The sequence below is a fragment of the Acipenser ruthenus genome, chromosome 6 (assembly GCF_902713425.1).
Source record: "Acipenser ruthenus chromosome 6, fAciRut3.2 maternal haplotype, whole genome shotgun sequence".
NCBI classification, from domain to species: domain Eukaryota; kingdom Metazoa; phylum Chordata; class Actinopteri; order Acipenseriformes; family Acipenseridae; genus Acipenser; species Acipenser ruthenus.
This window is the reverse complement of record NC_081194.1, coordinates 14,173,377-14,191,616: the sequence shown is the minus strand read 5'-3', so window position 1 is coordinate 14,191,616 and position 18,240 is coordinate 14,173,377. Positions and strand designations below refer to the sequence as shown.

Sequence of the window (18,240 nt, the reverse complement as noted above, 5' to 3'; positions counted from 1 at the left end):
TTACTCACATGTGCAATAGGATCAGAATTCAGAACTAGCTATTCATATATATATATATATATATTTTTTACATTAATGGGAAATGTACATTGTGTATAGTAAAACATTTATTTTAACAATTGTATATCTACATTAATCAAAAAGTACAGCATATTTAATCATTTTACAAATCCTTTCATAAAAAATATATCTCTGTACAAAACGGTTCTTTTGCACCTACTCAAGTCAGCAGCATGTGGTATAATGGCAATGGCAATAATGGCAATTGTAATGTTGTAAATGGAATGATATTGATCGTAATGCAGTTTTACAGCATTTTTTCTTTTTTTTATAAGTATCAAATATTTACATAAGAAAAAAAAAAAAAAACATTATTGCAGCTAGCCTGAAGAAAGGCAAGGTGTGTAATCTAAGCAGCAGTTTTAACATTACAGAAGCAGTAGCCTAAGAAGGGTGTGGTTTCTACTTTGTTAAGAACATAAGAAAGTTTACAAATGAGAGGAGGCCATTCGGCCCATCTTGCTCGTTTGGTTGTTAGTATCTTATTGATCCCAGAATCTCAAACAGCTTCTTGAAGGATCCCAGGGTGTCAGCTTCAACAACATTACTGGGGAGTTGGTTCCAGACCCTCACAATTCTCTGTGTAAAAAAGTGCCTCCTATTTTCTGTTCTGAATGCCCCTTTATCTAATCTCGATTTGTGACCCCTGGTCCATGTTTCTTTTTTCAGGTCAAAAAAGTCCCTTGGGTCAACATTGTCAATACCTTTTAGAATTTTAAATGCTTGAATCAGATCGCCGCGTAGTCTTCTTTGTTCAAGCCTAAATATATTCAATTAATTTAGCCTGATTCAATTAATTTAGAATCCTTAATTTGTCTCCTTAAATTTGTCTCATCCACTAAGATATCAGTTACCATAAGATAATGCAAGAGAATATTTTAGCATTAATGCTTTTGAAACCTATATATATATATATATATATATATATATATATATATATATATATATATATATATATATATATAATGTAATGTTTATAAAATTAAGGTGAAATAAATGGTTCTTATTTTACACAAGGGCTGAAGCATAAATTGCACATACTGGAAATTGTACAAATTATAATACACAAAGATAAGGAGATGTGATACCTTTTATTAGACTAACTAAACAATAATTAATCACAAGCTTTCAAGACCTCAAAGGTAGTGGCGGTGCTAGGCATAAGCAGACTAAGCAAAAGCTTTGGGCCCCAGACAGTTTAAGGGGGTTCCGATTCAGGGGGACTATATGGTTTTTTTTTTGTTTTTTTTTACCGGAACTTAGAATTCTGTAGTATTGCACTGATTTAAAAACTGTATTTATTTCGATGAAAGCAATCCTGAAACACAAATTTAGTAACAGAATGAGACTGAGTGCGCAGAAAAAAGGTTAACACGACATAATAGACCTGTACACAAATTTATCTGCTTATTTTTTTAAGTATTTACAATCAAATATAATGTCTTCTCATAAAACTACTGGTGATTACATTTATAAACAGCAGCGTTTACTGTGACAGTAGCGTCTTCACAGGGCAGTACTGTACATGCAGTGTGCATGATTTGTATAGCGGAGCTGCAAAGCCAACGCAATGGCATCGTAAAGATTTTAGCACTCGGACAGGAAAATAAATTAAAATAAAAAAATGTTGATGGAATCCATACAAAACAAAAACTTTCTTTTTTTATTGGTATGGGTTTTGAACTTTTAAAATTAAAAACATGATATTGTTATTTCTATATATACATATTTTGACATTGGATGAATAGTTATGTTATAATTTCATACACATTTTTTAAAATGTTATTGGCAAGATCAGAACGTAGTTATTAATCCGAGTTGATAGCATTGGTACATGAGATAAAGCAATTTCTGTCAATTTCCTACCACAAGATCAACTCCAGTTTAAATGTTTAAAAAAAAACAACGTAGTCTACCCTGTGTATCAGAGGTTCTCAACTTGGGTGTCAGACTTTCTTGGGGGCACAGCGAGCGTACTAATAATAGAGTAATTATTGAATTAAAAAATAAAAAAAACTAAATAAAAGTCTTAATATCAATCTTACCATTGGGTTCTTTTTTCCTCTTTTTTCTGTTGAAACGGGATAGGCCGCAAGTAACAATATTAACTCTCCAGATGTTTGACTATTAATACATTAACATCATAATTATGTTTCATTGCATTGATATTGAAAAACTAAGAAATCTGTGTAACTGGTGGAACTATGGATAACAACTGAATTCAGTGTATTCAGCCTATTTCATGTTGCCAATGTAAGCAAGCTGAATACAGTTAGAATTGTCTTAAATAGAAAAGCTCTGCTGTTGAAAGCAAATAATACATTGTTTATTCAGTCGAGTTTCTATGTCTGATTAGACGATCAATAAGTGGTTTTATATACACGTAGTACAAAAAATAAATTGCAAGTGTTGTGCTGTTCTGCTCTGAACGCACCCAGAATGATGTTATGAAGTAGAGAAACATTTACAGGACACCTTTCAAAGCTTTTTGCGTCAGTACAAAATTTGCTCCACTTTTTCTAACTGCAAATATTTCTAAAATAGTTTAAGTGAGAAAAAAAAAAAATTGTATTTCCCTTTCCAGTACGTATGCTGACTCTTGCTAGATTGTTCCAGTACGTATGCTGACTCTTGCTAGATTTGCTCCTTTAAACTTTTATAATTACTTTCAGAAAATCAGTAGCAAATTTTGCAAAGATCTTTGAAAATCACCCTGCTACTGTATTAACTAAATTCATTTCACAATTGACAGGTTTATCAACGTTTTAATTAAGAATTGGAGTCGGATTAATAGCAATCAATTACAACACAAAGGAGAGGGTAATAAAAAAGAAAAACCGAAAGGGGGGGGGGGCTGGCCCAAAAAATATTTCCGCTTAGGGCCCCCAATCAGCGAGCACAGCCACTGCTCAAAGGTCTCTTCTTCAGATGATCTCTTTTTCCTACTTTCACCTGAAGAAGAGACCTTTGAGGTCTTTAAAGCTTGTGATTAATTATTGTTTAGTTAGTCCAATAAAATGCATCACATCTCCTACTCTTTGTCTTCATCTCTGGACTGATACGGCTACCATTTCATCGATCACCGAATTCTAATTGCCTGGTAAAATTATATATATATGGTACGAATTAAGGCTGCCATGTTTTGTAAACATGAAAATCACCTGAAGTAAATTGAACAGCAAGGATTGGGGGTCCACCTCAAGCAAAAAAATAAAAATAAAATTATAAAAATAAAATGTTATCTAATCATAAATGTCATGAATAATATTTCAGATTTCTGAGTAAGTAGCATACACTTTTCAAGTAATAAACAGTGATTTACAAATAATATGCTTCTGGCAGAGTAGACACCCTATACAGCACTCATAGCACATGGCTTATTTCTATAATATGCAATGTACACATGGACTGAATTCTTTTTTAAATCAATACTTCCATTTTGGTAATTAAACTGCTTCAATTCTACGAATAAATGTTGTTGTTTTTTTTTTAATTCATGTAAGAGTATCTTGACCTGTTAGTTAAAACAAGAGTACTACATTAAAATCCACTTACCTTTTCCTCTATCATCTCGTTCTAAATATTGTAGAGAGGAAAATATTCCTTTTAAAATAATGACGGCTGGCACTCCATATTTAAATTTCATTTCCTCTTCTGGGAAAGTGAAATTCATGTTTGGCAGGGACTTTGGGCAAACATGAATTTCCTAATGTTCTCTTGCCTGCAGCGTAAAGGGGCTAAGGCTGTCGTTCCATGACAGAGACTTGCACTATAAGTATATGGGTAAAAAATGTACAAATACACGTTGCCTTTGACAAAACAGGACTTCGCGCGGGACATTATACTATACTAACGGACTTGAATGTCATTCTGGCAGTATGTTACAACAGAAAATCAACCAAAGTGATTTATTTTGCTTCTCAATGTTTGTTTAGAGTATATGGATTGTCTGAACGATTATCAATAATAAACTAAACAGAGACCTTTGCATGTTTAAAGGTGGCAGCCTTAGTACCATTGGTATCTGCTACGATAAGGTTTTCCAATACATACTGTACAACATTCTTTCCTGGAAACTTCATCATTAACAACAGTCATCATCATTCGCAATAATTTTTCTTCACACATAATTTATGCTTTCAGTATAGAAAACAATATATAAAAGAAAAACAATGGGGATATGTAATGTTGTTGCTTCAGTGGTTCATTTAGAGTTAATCAAAAACAGTACTTAAATATAAAATGTATATGGTGAACAATTATTTAAGATATTATCTTTTTCCCTTGCCCTTAAAATAAATATAGAAAATAAAATCAGCTTTTTACTGCAAAACAGAAAACATGACAACATGCTCTGAATAATTGTGGAATTAGATATCTATATACAATGGGCAGTGTATAGAAACCCTGTACTTTTTTTTACCATTTGCTTAATCATTCATAACACACTAGTGCAAAAATTGTGCAGTTAAGTTTGCAACACAACAGCCCCTTAATTTCCAGTTAGTGGACAGCAAATTTCTTTTGTGAGACAGGCAGTTGTAAAAAAATGTTTAAGTGTTATTGGAAACAATTTTGGAAAGATATTAGCAACCAATTATAAAGATGACTTCTTCTTTATCATCATTGCTCGTCTTCTCTTAAGAAAGTACCTTTTCTGAACAATTAAGAGGCTTTTCATGAAACTTCAAAAATCTTCCCAAGAGACTGCATTGAAATGCTTCCTTCCGGATAGCAACATGAAAGGCTGAGACATACGGTATGAGAAACTGGCAAAACATCCTCAGGTGCTTCTTGTTCCGTAACAAATGTCTGCTTTTGCTTTCATGTTCTTCAACTTGTTCTTTGCGTGATGAAAAATGACTCTTGGAGAATCCACATCTTGTTATATTGTTTTCCTAACATAAGGTGTTACAAAGAGCACAGTAGCAAAGCAAAGAGTCACAAAGGAGATTGGCATGACACCAAAGAAGTTGCTGCTTAACCAAGAGGTATGGCTATGAATTAGTCAAAACTGACAACAAAGGCTATACCACTGTGCAGACTGTGTTCAGAGTTGTATCGAATCTCACAGCTTTTGTCTCAGTTGGTTTCAAATTTGTGTCATACATTGGATTTTCAAATGAAGCTTGTCCATTTGTGTTCTCATGGCCAGCATAGCCATTATACTGTACTGTTGGTCTTGTTCTGAAAAGTAACAAAACAAACAAACAAATAAACAATGAAAATATTTCATCCAATATACTTATATTCTTTATGTACCACACCCAAAATCGCAGTATCTTAGTCCGAAGTCCACAAAACCCTGTAGTAAATACAGTCAAATAAATGGGTAATTCCATACCAACTCAACCAGAGCTGTTGCCCGACCATCTCAGATTTTGCCGAAAAAATTTTACCTGGGGGTTTTCAGGCCTGCTGGGTTCAGAAATGCTAATCATTTTTTTTTATTATTCCGCCTTCGAGCTGTGACCTGGCAAAGGTCAACCTAAAGTGAACAAGTGACCCTGACCAGAAAAATCACCCTGGGCTCAACTTAGACACTACCATCATGTGCAGCACCTTGTTCGACTGGTAATGAATAGGACTTTCAAGAAAAAAATACCTGGAGCACCTAACTCACTTTTGGTTTCAAGTCCCCCTACTGGTCATTAACCTCCTATGAAATTTAAATTTTTGGATTTTTGAAGTTAACCGAACTGGCTTTATTCTTCAATTTTGCACTGTCTCGGGTTAGATATAGAGTAAAACGTGACATTGTGTGCTTCCAGTGGCACTAGCTTGGAGCTGAGGGGTTATGAACTTGCGTGTGGAAATTATTAATTATTTTTATTTTGTATTTATTTTTTTATTATTGAAGAGTAACGCCAGTTCAGTTAGGACTATGTGGTACTTCAGCCTCACAGTGGCCATAAGCAATGCTTGAATGCATGACAAATGCAACTTAAAAAATCAGCCAAAAATCAAAAATCCACGGATACCAAAATGTTTTGCTTGATTCTTGAAGATCTTATCACTTTAGGTTGACCTTTGCGAGGTCACAGTTCGAAGGGAAACTTAAAAAAAAAAAATAGACTAGCATTTCTGAACTTAGCAGACCCGAAAACCCCCAGGTGAATTTTTCTAGCAAAATCTGAGACGGTCAGGCAACAAAATGCCCCTTTTTTTGGTTCAGTTGGTGTGGAATGACCCACATATGAACTAAATGTTGTGTAATAAATCAGTGTAACATTTAAAAAATATACCATATAAATAACAACTTCTGAAACGCAATTCTCTGCTAATTACTGACACTGAAACTGTTTTTTATAATATATATATTTTTTAAAACAAAACAAAAAATGAATAAATGTGTACAACTTATCTCGCTCTATTTAACATTATAAAAAAAATTCCTGCACTCTGATTGGCTAGCACCATTGGTGTGCTATGGCATGATTTAGAGACAACCAGCCAATGGATAAAACAGTTGTTATATAAGTTATAAAAACAACAAAAAAGTTACTTAAGTTACAAACTTAACGTGTACTATACATGGATAATAATGTACTTGTGGATGTACTACCAGTGAATTTAGAATGGCTGATCCACCAGTCAAGTGCATGCATGCATGCATATTTTATTACTTTAAAAAACACAATTTCTTGCTATAAAGCCATAAGTGTGATAACATACTCCAGTGGCCTCAAAACACACCATGGCATCAGTACATCTCAGTATGTCTGTACACCCAGCCACGACTTATTGCTTACTGTATGCTATTGAGAATTTATTGTATTATAAAATAAACAAACAAACAAACAAACAAAAACACTGCATTATATGTTATTGACTCACTAATAATAGAAGATATAAACAGAAAATACATAACTTTGTTCATGTTAAATTACTTTAACTATTTATGTTTAATGGAATTATTAGTCTATAACACCTAACATACAAAAATACATTAATGCGCCACTCAACTCAAATTATAACTGAATATAGCTGTCTTTGGTTTTAGAATGCTCTGATAAACCACATACTGTATCAATACAGTTCTATAGTTTGAATAACATACAAAAAACACCTTTTCAGATAAAACAAATTAACTAAACATATAATTATTCTTTATATGTTTCAGTTGATTTTGCATTATTATAATTATTCATGCAAATGTCACGCAGATCTGATTAATAGAAATATGATGCCACTCTACAGTATGTATATAGTAAAGTTGTTCTAAATAGGCACATTAATATTGATATGCTACTCAAGTTGACGATGTTTCAAGAATTTGGCCCATTAGTGTTCCTCTACAAAACCAAGAAATATGCGCCAAGAAAAGTATGTGCTACTTAGCATATTTTAAGATGGCTAGTATAAACGTTTTCTGTTAAACTATTTCAAATAGCCATGATTATATATATATATATATATATATATATATATATATATATATATATATATATATATATATATATATATTTTATTTATTTATTTATTTATTTATTTATTTATTTTTTTTTTTTAAGTGTATGTATATTATACTTCACAATACCCGTCAACAAGTATTCAGACAACTGTGTCCCAATTCTATCCCAGTATTTGCTGGCGGACATAATATAAGTGGTTTATGACCAGATGAGGTTGATCCAAACACTCAATCATAAAATCTGAACAAAAGAAAAATCTAGTAGAAAAAAAGTTTCAAAATCGTGTCATCATAGGACATCTTATCAAAACTTTTGTCTACTGGACTTAGTTTTCGTTAGTTTTATCCTGATATAGTTAAACTTTGTAATGTCACACCAAACATCTAATGAAATATGAAGATTAAACAATTACATCTATGTATTACTTATTTCTTACCTGCAGCCTGTTCCCATTACTTCTTTGCGTCTCACATTCTCATCTCTGTCTGCTGAAAACACCCTGCCAATTTTTTTATTTATTTTAATATTTGGGAATTTTACGTAAAAAATGTCAGAACATTCAACCATGGGAAATTCCCAAGCTCTACTGCACTGCTGCAGTACATCAGAAAATGCATTGTCTGTGTCACTTAATAAACACTGCTTCCTGTGTCTTAGGAACAGAGGAACACAGGGAGTGTATTCAATGAGAGACTGCATACATGCAAAGAACGCCAGAGTTTCTTATACATGTTAAAATAGAGACATTTCTGCTTTTAAACAAAGCACTTGTGGATGTAACATATCATCAATAGATTAATACATCACTGTTATTTAAATATATGTATTTTAAATAAAGCTTTTTAACATGTCAGTTACCTGTGTTTATAGAGGTAAAACGCAAACCCTGATAGAATAAGTGCGAAGAATGGCAATAGAATGGCAGCTGCTACCGAACTGCTGTTGGTGCCATAATATGGATTTGAAGTTGTGTCCGTTACTGGGTCTAAACAAACACACAAACAAAAAGGATCTATTTTATATATATATATATATATATATATATATATATATATATATATATATATATATATATATATTTAAAAAAACAGCAATAATTTGCATGCAATATTCCATATCATATTGTTTATGGCTTAGGGCCCTATTCACAACTTTAGTCAAGTTATAGTATTGTTATATAACCATATATAGTAATGTAGTTTATCTGAATATACAGTAAGAAATTTTGACTTTTATTCAAAATAATAGGCCTACATCATCTTCTTTTTTTAATCCCTTCTTGGTACCTTGTCTCAGCAATCTGAACTTTCCAAAGTCTTGGAAACCATGAATAGAGCCCTGATAAATAAATCCACCGCTTTCAGATTCTGCTGAGACCTTTGCAGATAAATGAATCATATATTAGGAACATGTATATAAAAAATAAAATACTTTTATCTTATACATTGTATATTTAATTACCATTCTTTAGAATCCAAAAATAAAAAATGTCAGTATTTTTTTCATGTAGGAAAACATTTATGTTGGAAAGAAAACGACAAAAAATGGGGCTGCAAAACCTACAGTACAGTCTCTTGATGAATGTGTGAGACTAAACACCACTGCACCAATTGTCATCAAAGTGAAAGGTTCCAGTGTAGTTCCCTTTCAATTTGAAGATGACCAACAACCAATATTTTGGGATATATCTGTCACAGGTCTGGTATTTATTTTATTATTATTATTATTATTATTATTATTATTTATTTCTTAGCAGACACCCTTATCCAGGGCAACTTACAGTCGTAAACAAAAAATACATTTCTAGAATATTATAAGAACATAAGAAAGTTTACAAATGAGATGAGGCCATTTGGCCCATCTTGCTCGTTTGGTTGTTAGTAGCTTATTGATCCCAGAATTTCATCAAGCAGCATCTTGAAAGATCCCAGGGTGTCAGCTTCAACAACATTACTGGGGAGTTGGTTCCAGACTCCCACAATTCTCTGTGTAAAAAGGTGCCTCCTATTTTCTCTTCTGAATGCCCCTTTATCTAATCTCCATTTGTGACCCCTGGTCCTTGTTTCTTTTTTCAGGTCGAAAAAAAGAATTTTGAAAGCTCGAATCAGATCTCTGTATAGTCTTCTTTGTTCAAGACTGAACAGATTCAATTCTTTTAGCCTGTCTGCATATGGCATGCCTTTTAAACCCGGAATAATTCTGGTCGCTCTTCTTTGCACTCTTTCTCGAGCAGCAATATCCTTTTTGTAGCGAGGTGACCAGAACTGAACACAATATTCTAGATTAGGTCTTACTAATGCATTGTAAAGTTTTAACATTACTTCCCTTGATTTAAATTCAAAACTTTTAACTATGTATTTTGTTTGCCTTTTTTTTATAGCTTCCCCACATTGCCTAGATGAAGACATTTCTGAGTCAACATAAACTTCTAGATGTTTTTCACAGACTCCTTCTTCAATTTCAGTATCTCCCATATGGTATTTATAATGCACATTTTTATTGCCTGCGTGCAGTACTTCACACTTTTCTCTATTAAATGTCATTTGCCATGTGTCTGCCAAGTTCTGAATGCTGTCTAGATCATTTTGAATGACCTTTGCTGCTGCAACAGTTTTTGCCACACCTCCTATTTTTGAGTCACTCCACGGAGCTCACTTTCTCTTTTGCTTCTCACTCAGGTAGGTAGAGGTAGGTATAACTAACCTGTCCGGTTGCTGTAATTGAGTCTGTGTGAAAGAGCTCTCACTCAAGTTTTCTGGAGTTCCCCTGCTTGCCAGTTCCCTGGAATCAGAAACTCAGCTTCTGTGAACTGAGCTATAAACGCTGCACAACTGTCTACATCGCTTTGCGATTGTAGTCTGCTTTTCTAGCCTTAAAGCGCTTTGCAGCCAAAAAATAAATAAAAATAGACACGTGATTCCTCCATAGTTGCATCCGCCGGCTTGTCTCAGCCTGCTTACTCAGTGCGCTTGGTAAAAAAAAAAAAAAAGAGGAAAATAAATAAAATAAAGGATATTTACAGCTCATCCGCCTGGCGTGGTGACTGTCTTACCCCATAGCTTGAACTGTTGTGTGTGTCTGACTGTGTTTTTTCCTGTTACTGCCTTTACAGTAAAAATAAAACATAATAAAAAAAAATAAAAAGACCATGTTCCTCCTCCTTCCATGGCTACATTGCCCCATCCACCTGGGAGTGTTGTGTCTTAAAAAAAAAAAAAAAAAAAAAAAAAAAATTCCTCCTTTATTGTCTGTAGGCTGTACTCCACTCCGCTGCAAGCTACGCGCTGCTCCGGTTGTGTGATTGCACATGGTCCGACTCCACTCTTACCGGTGGTCGCCCCAGACATCTCAGAGCAAGCCATGGTGATGAGTGAGGAGGAACAGGACGTGATCTCTATCACGTCCTGGGATGGTGGTTCCTTCCCCCATGAGGTGGAAGAGGGAGAGATCCAAGAGCTGACTCAGGAGACGGGTCCTAGCTCCGAGGCTACCTCAGAGACTGAGCGTGCCCTTCCCTCAAGCTCGATTCAGGTGCTTGTGGAGCGAGCCTGCAAGTTCCTTCGGGTTTCTTGGACAGCAGCGCCTGAGCCACGCTGTTCTGTGTTTAGAAAGGCGCAGGCTTTATGCCCTCAGCCCTTCTCGGCGTTCCTGGATTTCATGGAGGAGGTACGGTCCTTTTGGTACCAACCTGCATCGCCGCCGAGCGTTTTAAAATGATGAACCCGCTGGCTTCCTTAGAAGGAGCGGCAGCGGTGGCCTTGGCGGAATTCCCACCGGTGGATTCGGTGGACCATCGCGGCCTTGGTGTGAGCCCCTCCAGTAGGAGATTTATCAAAGGACCCTGCTTACCCTAATGGTCAATGCAAGGTTACTGAAATACACCTTAAAAAGGCTTACGCAGCTGAGGCGCAGGTAACGCGCCTGGCCAACATGGCAGGCCTCCTCACGGCCTACATGGATGGCGTACTATGCTTGGCACCCCTCCCCAAGCCAGTGGCCTCGAAGCTGCGCCTGGTCTCAGACACGCTGCTCCAGATCTCAGGCTTTCAGGGACAGGCCCTGGGTCAGAGCCTGGCAAACCTTGTGGTAACTCACAGACAGCTTTGGCTGTCTCAGGCAAAGGTCCCTAACATGCACAAGTCCGCCTTGCTGAAGGCGGCCATATCCCCTGGCCATACCTTTGTGCCAGCGGTGGAGGAAATACTGCAACGCTCCCACCGAGAATGGGATCACAGTTACTTCTTTGAGGGATCACAGTTACTTCTAAGAGCAACCCTCTCCAGGTCTCGGCTCTCAAGCAAGAAGTAACTCTTACTTCTCAAACAAGCTATGGAGGGGTTCTACTCGAGGTACTTTCTAGTGCCAAAGAAGGATGGTGGCTTTCGCCCCATCCTAGACCTGAGACACCTCAATGGGTTCTTGAGGGAGAGGAGGTTCCAAATGGTCACACACCGTCACATTCTACAGTCTGTTCGGCCGGTTGCATCACATAGCCTTCAAATTTCTGATTTGGGCACAACGGAACCTGTGGAGTGGTGAATTGGGCAGTGGACTTCCTCTCGAGGAAGGGTCCACACCCGTCAGAATGGCGACCACCCTCCAGTGGTATAGCGCATATGGGAACGTTTCGGGAAAGCCACGGTCGATCTCTTTGCCATGGCAGAGACGACTCACTGCCCCCTATGGTTCTCCCTCCACTGCCGCGGCAGTCCACTAGGCATCGATGCCCTAGCTCACAAGTGGCCCAGGACGCTCTTATACGCATTCCCACCGATACCGTTGCTCCCAGCCTTCCTAGAGAAAGTCCAGAGAGAAGAGGTGACAGTTCTCGTGGTGGCCCCCAGATGGCCCAGGAGAATCTGATTTGCAACCCTTTGCCAGCTATTGCAGGGTCAGCCCTGGGAGATCCCGCTGCGCCTGGATCTTCTTAGTCAGACGAGAGGCACCCTCTGGCACTCAGAATCGGGCAGACTCCAACTGTGGGTCTGGCCCCTGAACGGGAACGTCTGTCCACCTTAGGGCTCTCAGACGCAGAATGCTAGGGCCTCCTCCACAAGGTTGATGTACGCGCATAAGTGGAGGTATTTTCAAAATTGGTGTGTGACCAGAGGTCATGACCCCATCTATTGCCCTATAGCAATTATTTTACAGTTTCTGCAAGATCTGCTAAAGGCGGGTAGATCCCTCTCTACGTTAAAAGTGTACCTAGCAGCCATATCTGCATGCCATGTCTCCATTGACTTGAACGATAGGTTACGGATGTAACCCTGGTTTTCTGAAAGGGTTTGATGCAAAAGAGGAAGTGAGCTCCGTGGAGTGACTGCTTATTCCCTCAGTAGGGGGAGCCGAGGACGTCACTCCCTGGAGAGGCCTATCGGCAGCTTTGACATAAATGCTCAGTAAATACCTGACCTGTGGAAGGCATATCCCAAAAGTATTGGTTGTTGGTCGTCTTCTCTTTCAGGGAATGTTTTCAAATAAAGTGTGATCATAGTCTCATTAGTTGGTGCAAGGAATAATGAGGTTGATGCACTGGTTGATACTTGTTGTACTGTACCTTATTATATGGCTATTTCTGTCTTTGGAAGATAGTAAAACTACAGAAAGTTAGTCTCACACTCCACTATACAAAATAAATAAACAAATACATTAATTTAAAAAAATATATATAATAAAGCAGAGTAATTTAAAAACACATAAAACACCTGAATGTCTATTTCATTTTCATTTTAGTAGAACTATTATGTAATAATGATAAAATCGAACAAGACAAAAATGTGAACATCTGTTTGAGAATCCTGGACTAATATATATATATTTACAGCTAGTAAGCAAAACAAAATAAATAAATACATAACTTACATATCCATCCAAAGCCCAGCTTTCATTTTTAAATTTACTGACAAATATTTCTATGGGCCCTCTGATCTGATAGACCTTTAGAAGTAAATGGTTCTCTTCTTTCTTGTATATCCCTGTGAACAGATGACATAGGTTCTAATTATCAATACATTCTTAAATAAACATCACTTGAGCAATAACAACAAAAAGTGCAAATAGCTGAACATAAATACTATGCATGTGTACTTGGGTTATTGCTTTTTTGTGTGGCATTAATAACAATTTGATTAATACGCAATTACACATTTACTTGGAATTCAGTTAGTCATGAATTAGGGGTGTTTGGGTGTATCCACTATTAGACTGACATTGCAATTGTGTGCTCATATTCCATATCTATGTTGAGTATGTTTATTACTTGTAGTTACCCAATTCCTTATTGACTGAACTTCAATAAAAGGATAATTGCATACACATCAATTACATACAGTATTCCTTCGAATTTAAGACACCCTCGAATTTAAGACGTAGCGCAAATTTCGCACCCTCAATTTGAGGGAAAAAGAAATCAAGTAAATATACATTTACAAAGAGGCAACCTCAGTTACGCATATGGAGGCAGTTTGCTGCTGTCTGCTATCACACAGTTATGTGCTGCTTCTCATTTCCAGTTGTGATTACTCACCCCATTTTTTCTCCCAATTTGTGAACTGTAGCATTGCTTTACATGTCGAAAAATATGGGGGTCTGATCAGCATTTACGACCTGTCCAAGCTGGTACTGTTTATTAAAAACGCTGAAATTGTAAAAACTTCGAATTCCTCAGGAAGCCAATGACGGACAGTAAAGTTTTGGTTCGTTTTTTCTCTGCATTAAGTGATGTTGCTGCTTGTGTATTCGGGCAGTGACGTCTTTCTTCATCTTTTCTCGGCAGTCAGTCACGTTGCTGTTTGTGTACTCAGGTAGCCACATCTTTTTTTGACAATTTTAATGCACGCATCACTATACTGTAGTCAAATTTAAGACGCAGGCTATTTTCCAGAAGAACAAATGATTTAAAAAGAGTGTCAAATTCAAAGGCATATGGTACTTATTTTTGCCACGCAAAATAAATAGTCGCCATAATTTTTAATGCTGTCATTTGTTGTATTTGAACCTATAAATGATGACACATGTCCTCAGATTACCTGAAAGTTTGAGCGACACACCGCTGTGCTCCAGTAATGTTGCATTCACTGTACTGGTTGAAGTATTGAACCAGCTAACGGTAATAATCGCTGGTTGTCTTTTTTCAAGATATTCATAGAAACCTTTCCAGACAGAGTTTACTGAAAAGACATCTGCAGGAACTGAAGACATAATACTTTATTAATTAGTAATCTTTTTTTTTTTTTTAAATCAGAGAAATAAATCACACTACTATGTATAAACAATACTAAACAAACATTTTAACATGTACTCACCATGTATCTTGTGCAAAACCGGAACAGTTACATTTGGTTTAATTTTAGGCCCAACTGAAGGAAAAAAACAAACAAAAAAAATGCAGCTATTAATTTTAGATCCAAAAAATCAGGATAACATACTTGGAATAACTTCTTGTAACAAATATCCTTGCAGAGTTCAATCAAAGTGATTCTGAAGGTATGGCCTAGATGTGTTTTTTTATATAAGTATGTATGGGTGTGTCCACAATATACCCTGGGGTATGTATTAACTAATGCGATTGTATTATGCGACATTTAGGGATACATTTTATTTACTAATTCTATGAAAGGTCCCTTTGATGCACATGAGCATTTACTTGAATTAAACAGGGCAATACCCTTTTAAACTCTAGAAGCTAAAGTTGGAAGTATTTTCAGGCTATTTCTTTGAACAGATACAAAGCTAAATTCTTCATAGCAAATGTAATGTATTTATTAGCCATCAAAATAAAAATAGTATTCATAAACTACTTACCTTTGCATATAGGTGGCTTCCCTGACCATTTACCATCCGCTTTGCAAGTCCGGTGTTCTGACCCCCCAGCCAGGAAAAAGCCAGGTTGACATGTGTATATTAAAGTATAGCCTAAAGTAGGCAGATCTATAGCTTTCACATCAACATGAGTAGGATTCTCTAGTTGTCTGCAGGCATGAGCTACAAATAATAAAGGAAGATCAGTATATGAGGTATGAAAAAAAAAACTCCCCACACCTTTAAAAGCAGATATTTATAGTTTCTGGGTATCTGACTTTGTTTGAAGTTTCAAATATGGTAGTTGAATTATGAAAAGACCCAATCCCCCCTGCTTTGCAATTCTGACTTTTTTGTAATAAAAATGATAATAAAAATGAAATATGCTTACATATGCATTCAGGTTGCACACCACTCCAGGTTAAATTTGCAAGACAGATGCGTGTTGTGGACCCCAGTATGTGGTAGCTTTTTCTGCATTTAAAGAACACTCTGCTTCCAACCTACAACAAAAAAGTTACTTCAGAAAGATTGCAAAATAGAAAACAGTAAACTATACAGAATCTACAGTACTGTTTTCCAATGTCTTTCAAGTGGAAACCATGACATGTCACGACTTCCAAGCTCCTTCAAAATGTTTTATCAAACTAGTCTGGTGGTTTTATCAAACTATTCTGGTGGTTATTGTGTCTATATAAGGGATGGTATTGTCTTTTTCCACAGTAGGAGGAATCCTTTGGTAGAGATGCAACCTCAGCAATCAACTGCGCCAACTATGCATTTTAGGTCATGGCACCTGGCAACTAGCAGAACCTGGGAGCAAACCTGCACCCTAGGGCCTGATTGGTTTCATGCAATGTAAAGAGATGCCTACCTCATAACCTTGAGATCTGTTTTGTAAGCCATAATGTGGAGTGCCTGGGTCAGTGCACATGGTATAGGATGGATCTATAGAGAAAAAATATATATATAATGATTATTCCCACTGTTCTTTAAGCATTTAAATAAAACTGGATTTGACAAAAAATACATTCATATATCAACTGTCTAATAGTAATCACCAATGCACGTAGGTTGGATTCCACTCCAGGTTCCATCTGATTGGCACACTCTTCTAGATGAGCCTACAAGGATATGTGGAGATCTGCAGTGAAACGACACCTCAGACCTATATGTGAAGGTTTGGCCATCAAGATGACCTTCAGCTGGCGTCCCAGGGTCACCACATAAAACAGCTGTTCATGACAAAAATAGAGTGAGAAAATGTTGTTAAATATATACAAGAAGCCGTGTAAACTGCTGATTGTTAGTTAATGTACGTAATAGGCCGTGTTTAAAAATTAAACAATGCAATTAGTCAAGTTGGCAATTATTGGGTGGCAGATAGATAAATACAACAGTACTTATAACTAATTTACGATCTGGATTTACAGTATTTGTTAAAGATCACGGATTATAGTTTATTTCAAGATGTCATGGGACTTGTTAAGCCTGTAGCTGGGTAAATACTGAGTAAATACTTTTTTTTCAGATTGCAATTATCTTTTTAATTATTATTTACACAGTTATTGGAATAGCATATATTTACGAGACAGAAAGGATTTCTCTGTTGGAATAAAACATACACTAGTTTGGGATTTTGTTGCCACATTTTGCCACCCCTATCATTCAATATTTTCAGTAAGTCAAATCTACTTGAGAGCTACAGTGCCTCCCCTCTAACTTATACAGGTATAGTAGGTATAATCATGCTTAAAAGAAAAGATGTATGGTGCAAGCAGTTCAGAAGTTAAGGGCTGTATAAAGCTTAATTATTCCAGTAAAATCCTGTGAATCTCAATAGACATATTTTGCATTTTGCTTTACTGTAATAGTTTTAGCTCAATTACAGTAATCGGTGGGACCAGAGTAAGGGAGGATATGTAAAAAGTCAGATGAATGAATCCTGTTTTAAATACCATTATACACAGCTGTAACTATATTCACACAATTATTGTTTTCAGATTCAACTTTTATTAGGGAGCTCCCCTAAATCCCTTGTTTAGAAAGATACAGGGTATTAATGCTTGTGACAGGATAGCCATCTGCCGTGTGGGTGCGTGGATTCGCTGCTGAGTGAGGTTGAAGTTGATACGCCCCGCAGGCGAACAGGATTTATTTACTTATCAACACACTGAACAGCTCACGTCACACTACCAGCAATGACAGCGCATGGAGCACATACAACACAGTGTACGAAAACAGTATTTAGCTTCATGGGAATGCATTAAAACACTAATTTACAGAATTTTCAAGGGTTGTTGGTAGGGGGGATTTGTTAGACTTACGCAGACATTGTGGAACCTCCCCCCTCCATATGCCATTTCCCTCACAGGTAATTATGGCAGGTACAGAGAGCTGGTACCCCTCAAAACAGCTGTAACTAACACTGGATCCCCACTGATAGTCTGATCCTTCCATTTTCCCATGAAGCACCAGGGGAGGCTCTCCACACGTGATAGCTTTAAACAGAAAAACAAAAAAAGATTACAATATACTATCAATAATGTCTCCTTGCTAATATAGTGTACAGTGCATCACACCTCGCACTGCACATTTTGTCTAACTCTGCCGAGTTGCTATAATACATGCCTTTAAAAAAGTGGTTCCCAACATTTTTCAAGGTAGGGACCACCTTGGTGTTTGGATTTTTCCCACAGACCACTTGCCACGGACCACTTTTCACATTCAAAATGCTTTGTAGATAAATAGTGTCTCAATTTTGCAGGATTAAGAGTTTTGTTTGACAAAACCTCCTGACAAATAACACATGGGCTTGGGTCGTCTTCGGATCCAGTAAATGTAAATACAAGTGCTGGCCCCTGCAACCGTTACCTTGTGTAGCAAATTAATCTATCCATTTCTAACGCAACTTATTGCACTCACTGAGTCGCCAACTTCGCTCGATGTACATATAAAAAACACA

At 36.6% G+C, this 18,240-nt stretch overlaps 1 protein-coding gene across 1 annotated transcript in view; it reads right to left on the bottom strand.

The window, feature by feature from the left end:
* Positions 1-1,035: 1,035 nt before the first annotated feature.
* The window catches only part of LOC117411047 (CUB and sushi domain-containing protein 1-like), a 615,018-nt gene continuing 597,813 nt past the window's right edge, over positions 1,036-18,240 (bottom strand). Inside the window, exons 60-71 of the mRNA XM_034921683.2 lie at positions 17,603-17,776; positions 16,337-16,510; positions 16,150-16,223; positions 15,667-15,778; positions 15,279-15,458; positions 14,780-14,833; positions 14,504-14,665; positions 13,338-13,450; positions 8,762-8,852; positions 8,334-8,460; positions 7,912-7,974; positions 1,036-5,247 (exon numbers count right to left, since the gene is read on the bottom strand). Of these exons, the coding sequence (XP_034777574.2) occupies positions 5,088-5,247; positions 7,912-7,974; positions 8,334-8,460; positions 8,762-8,852; positions 13,338-13,450; positions 14,504-14,665; positions 14,780-14,833; positions 15,279-15,458; positions 15,667-15,778; positions 16,150-16,223; positions 16,337-16,510; positions 17,603-17,776 (1,484 nt within the window). The 3' untranslated portion in view covers positions 1,036-5,087. The remainder of the gene's footprint in view (positions 5,248-7,911; positions 7,975-8,333; positions 8,461-8,761; positions 8,853-13,337; positions 13,451-14,503; positions 14,666-14,779; positions 14,834-15,278; positions 15,459-15,666; positions 15,779-16,149; positions 16,224-16,336; positions 16,511-17,602; positions 17,777-18,240) is intronic.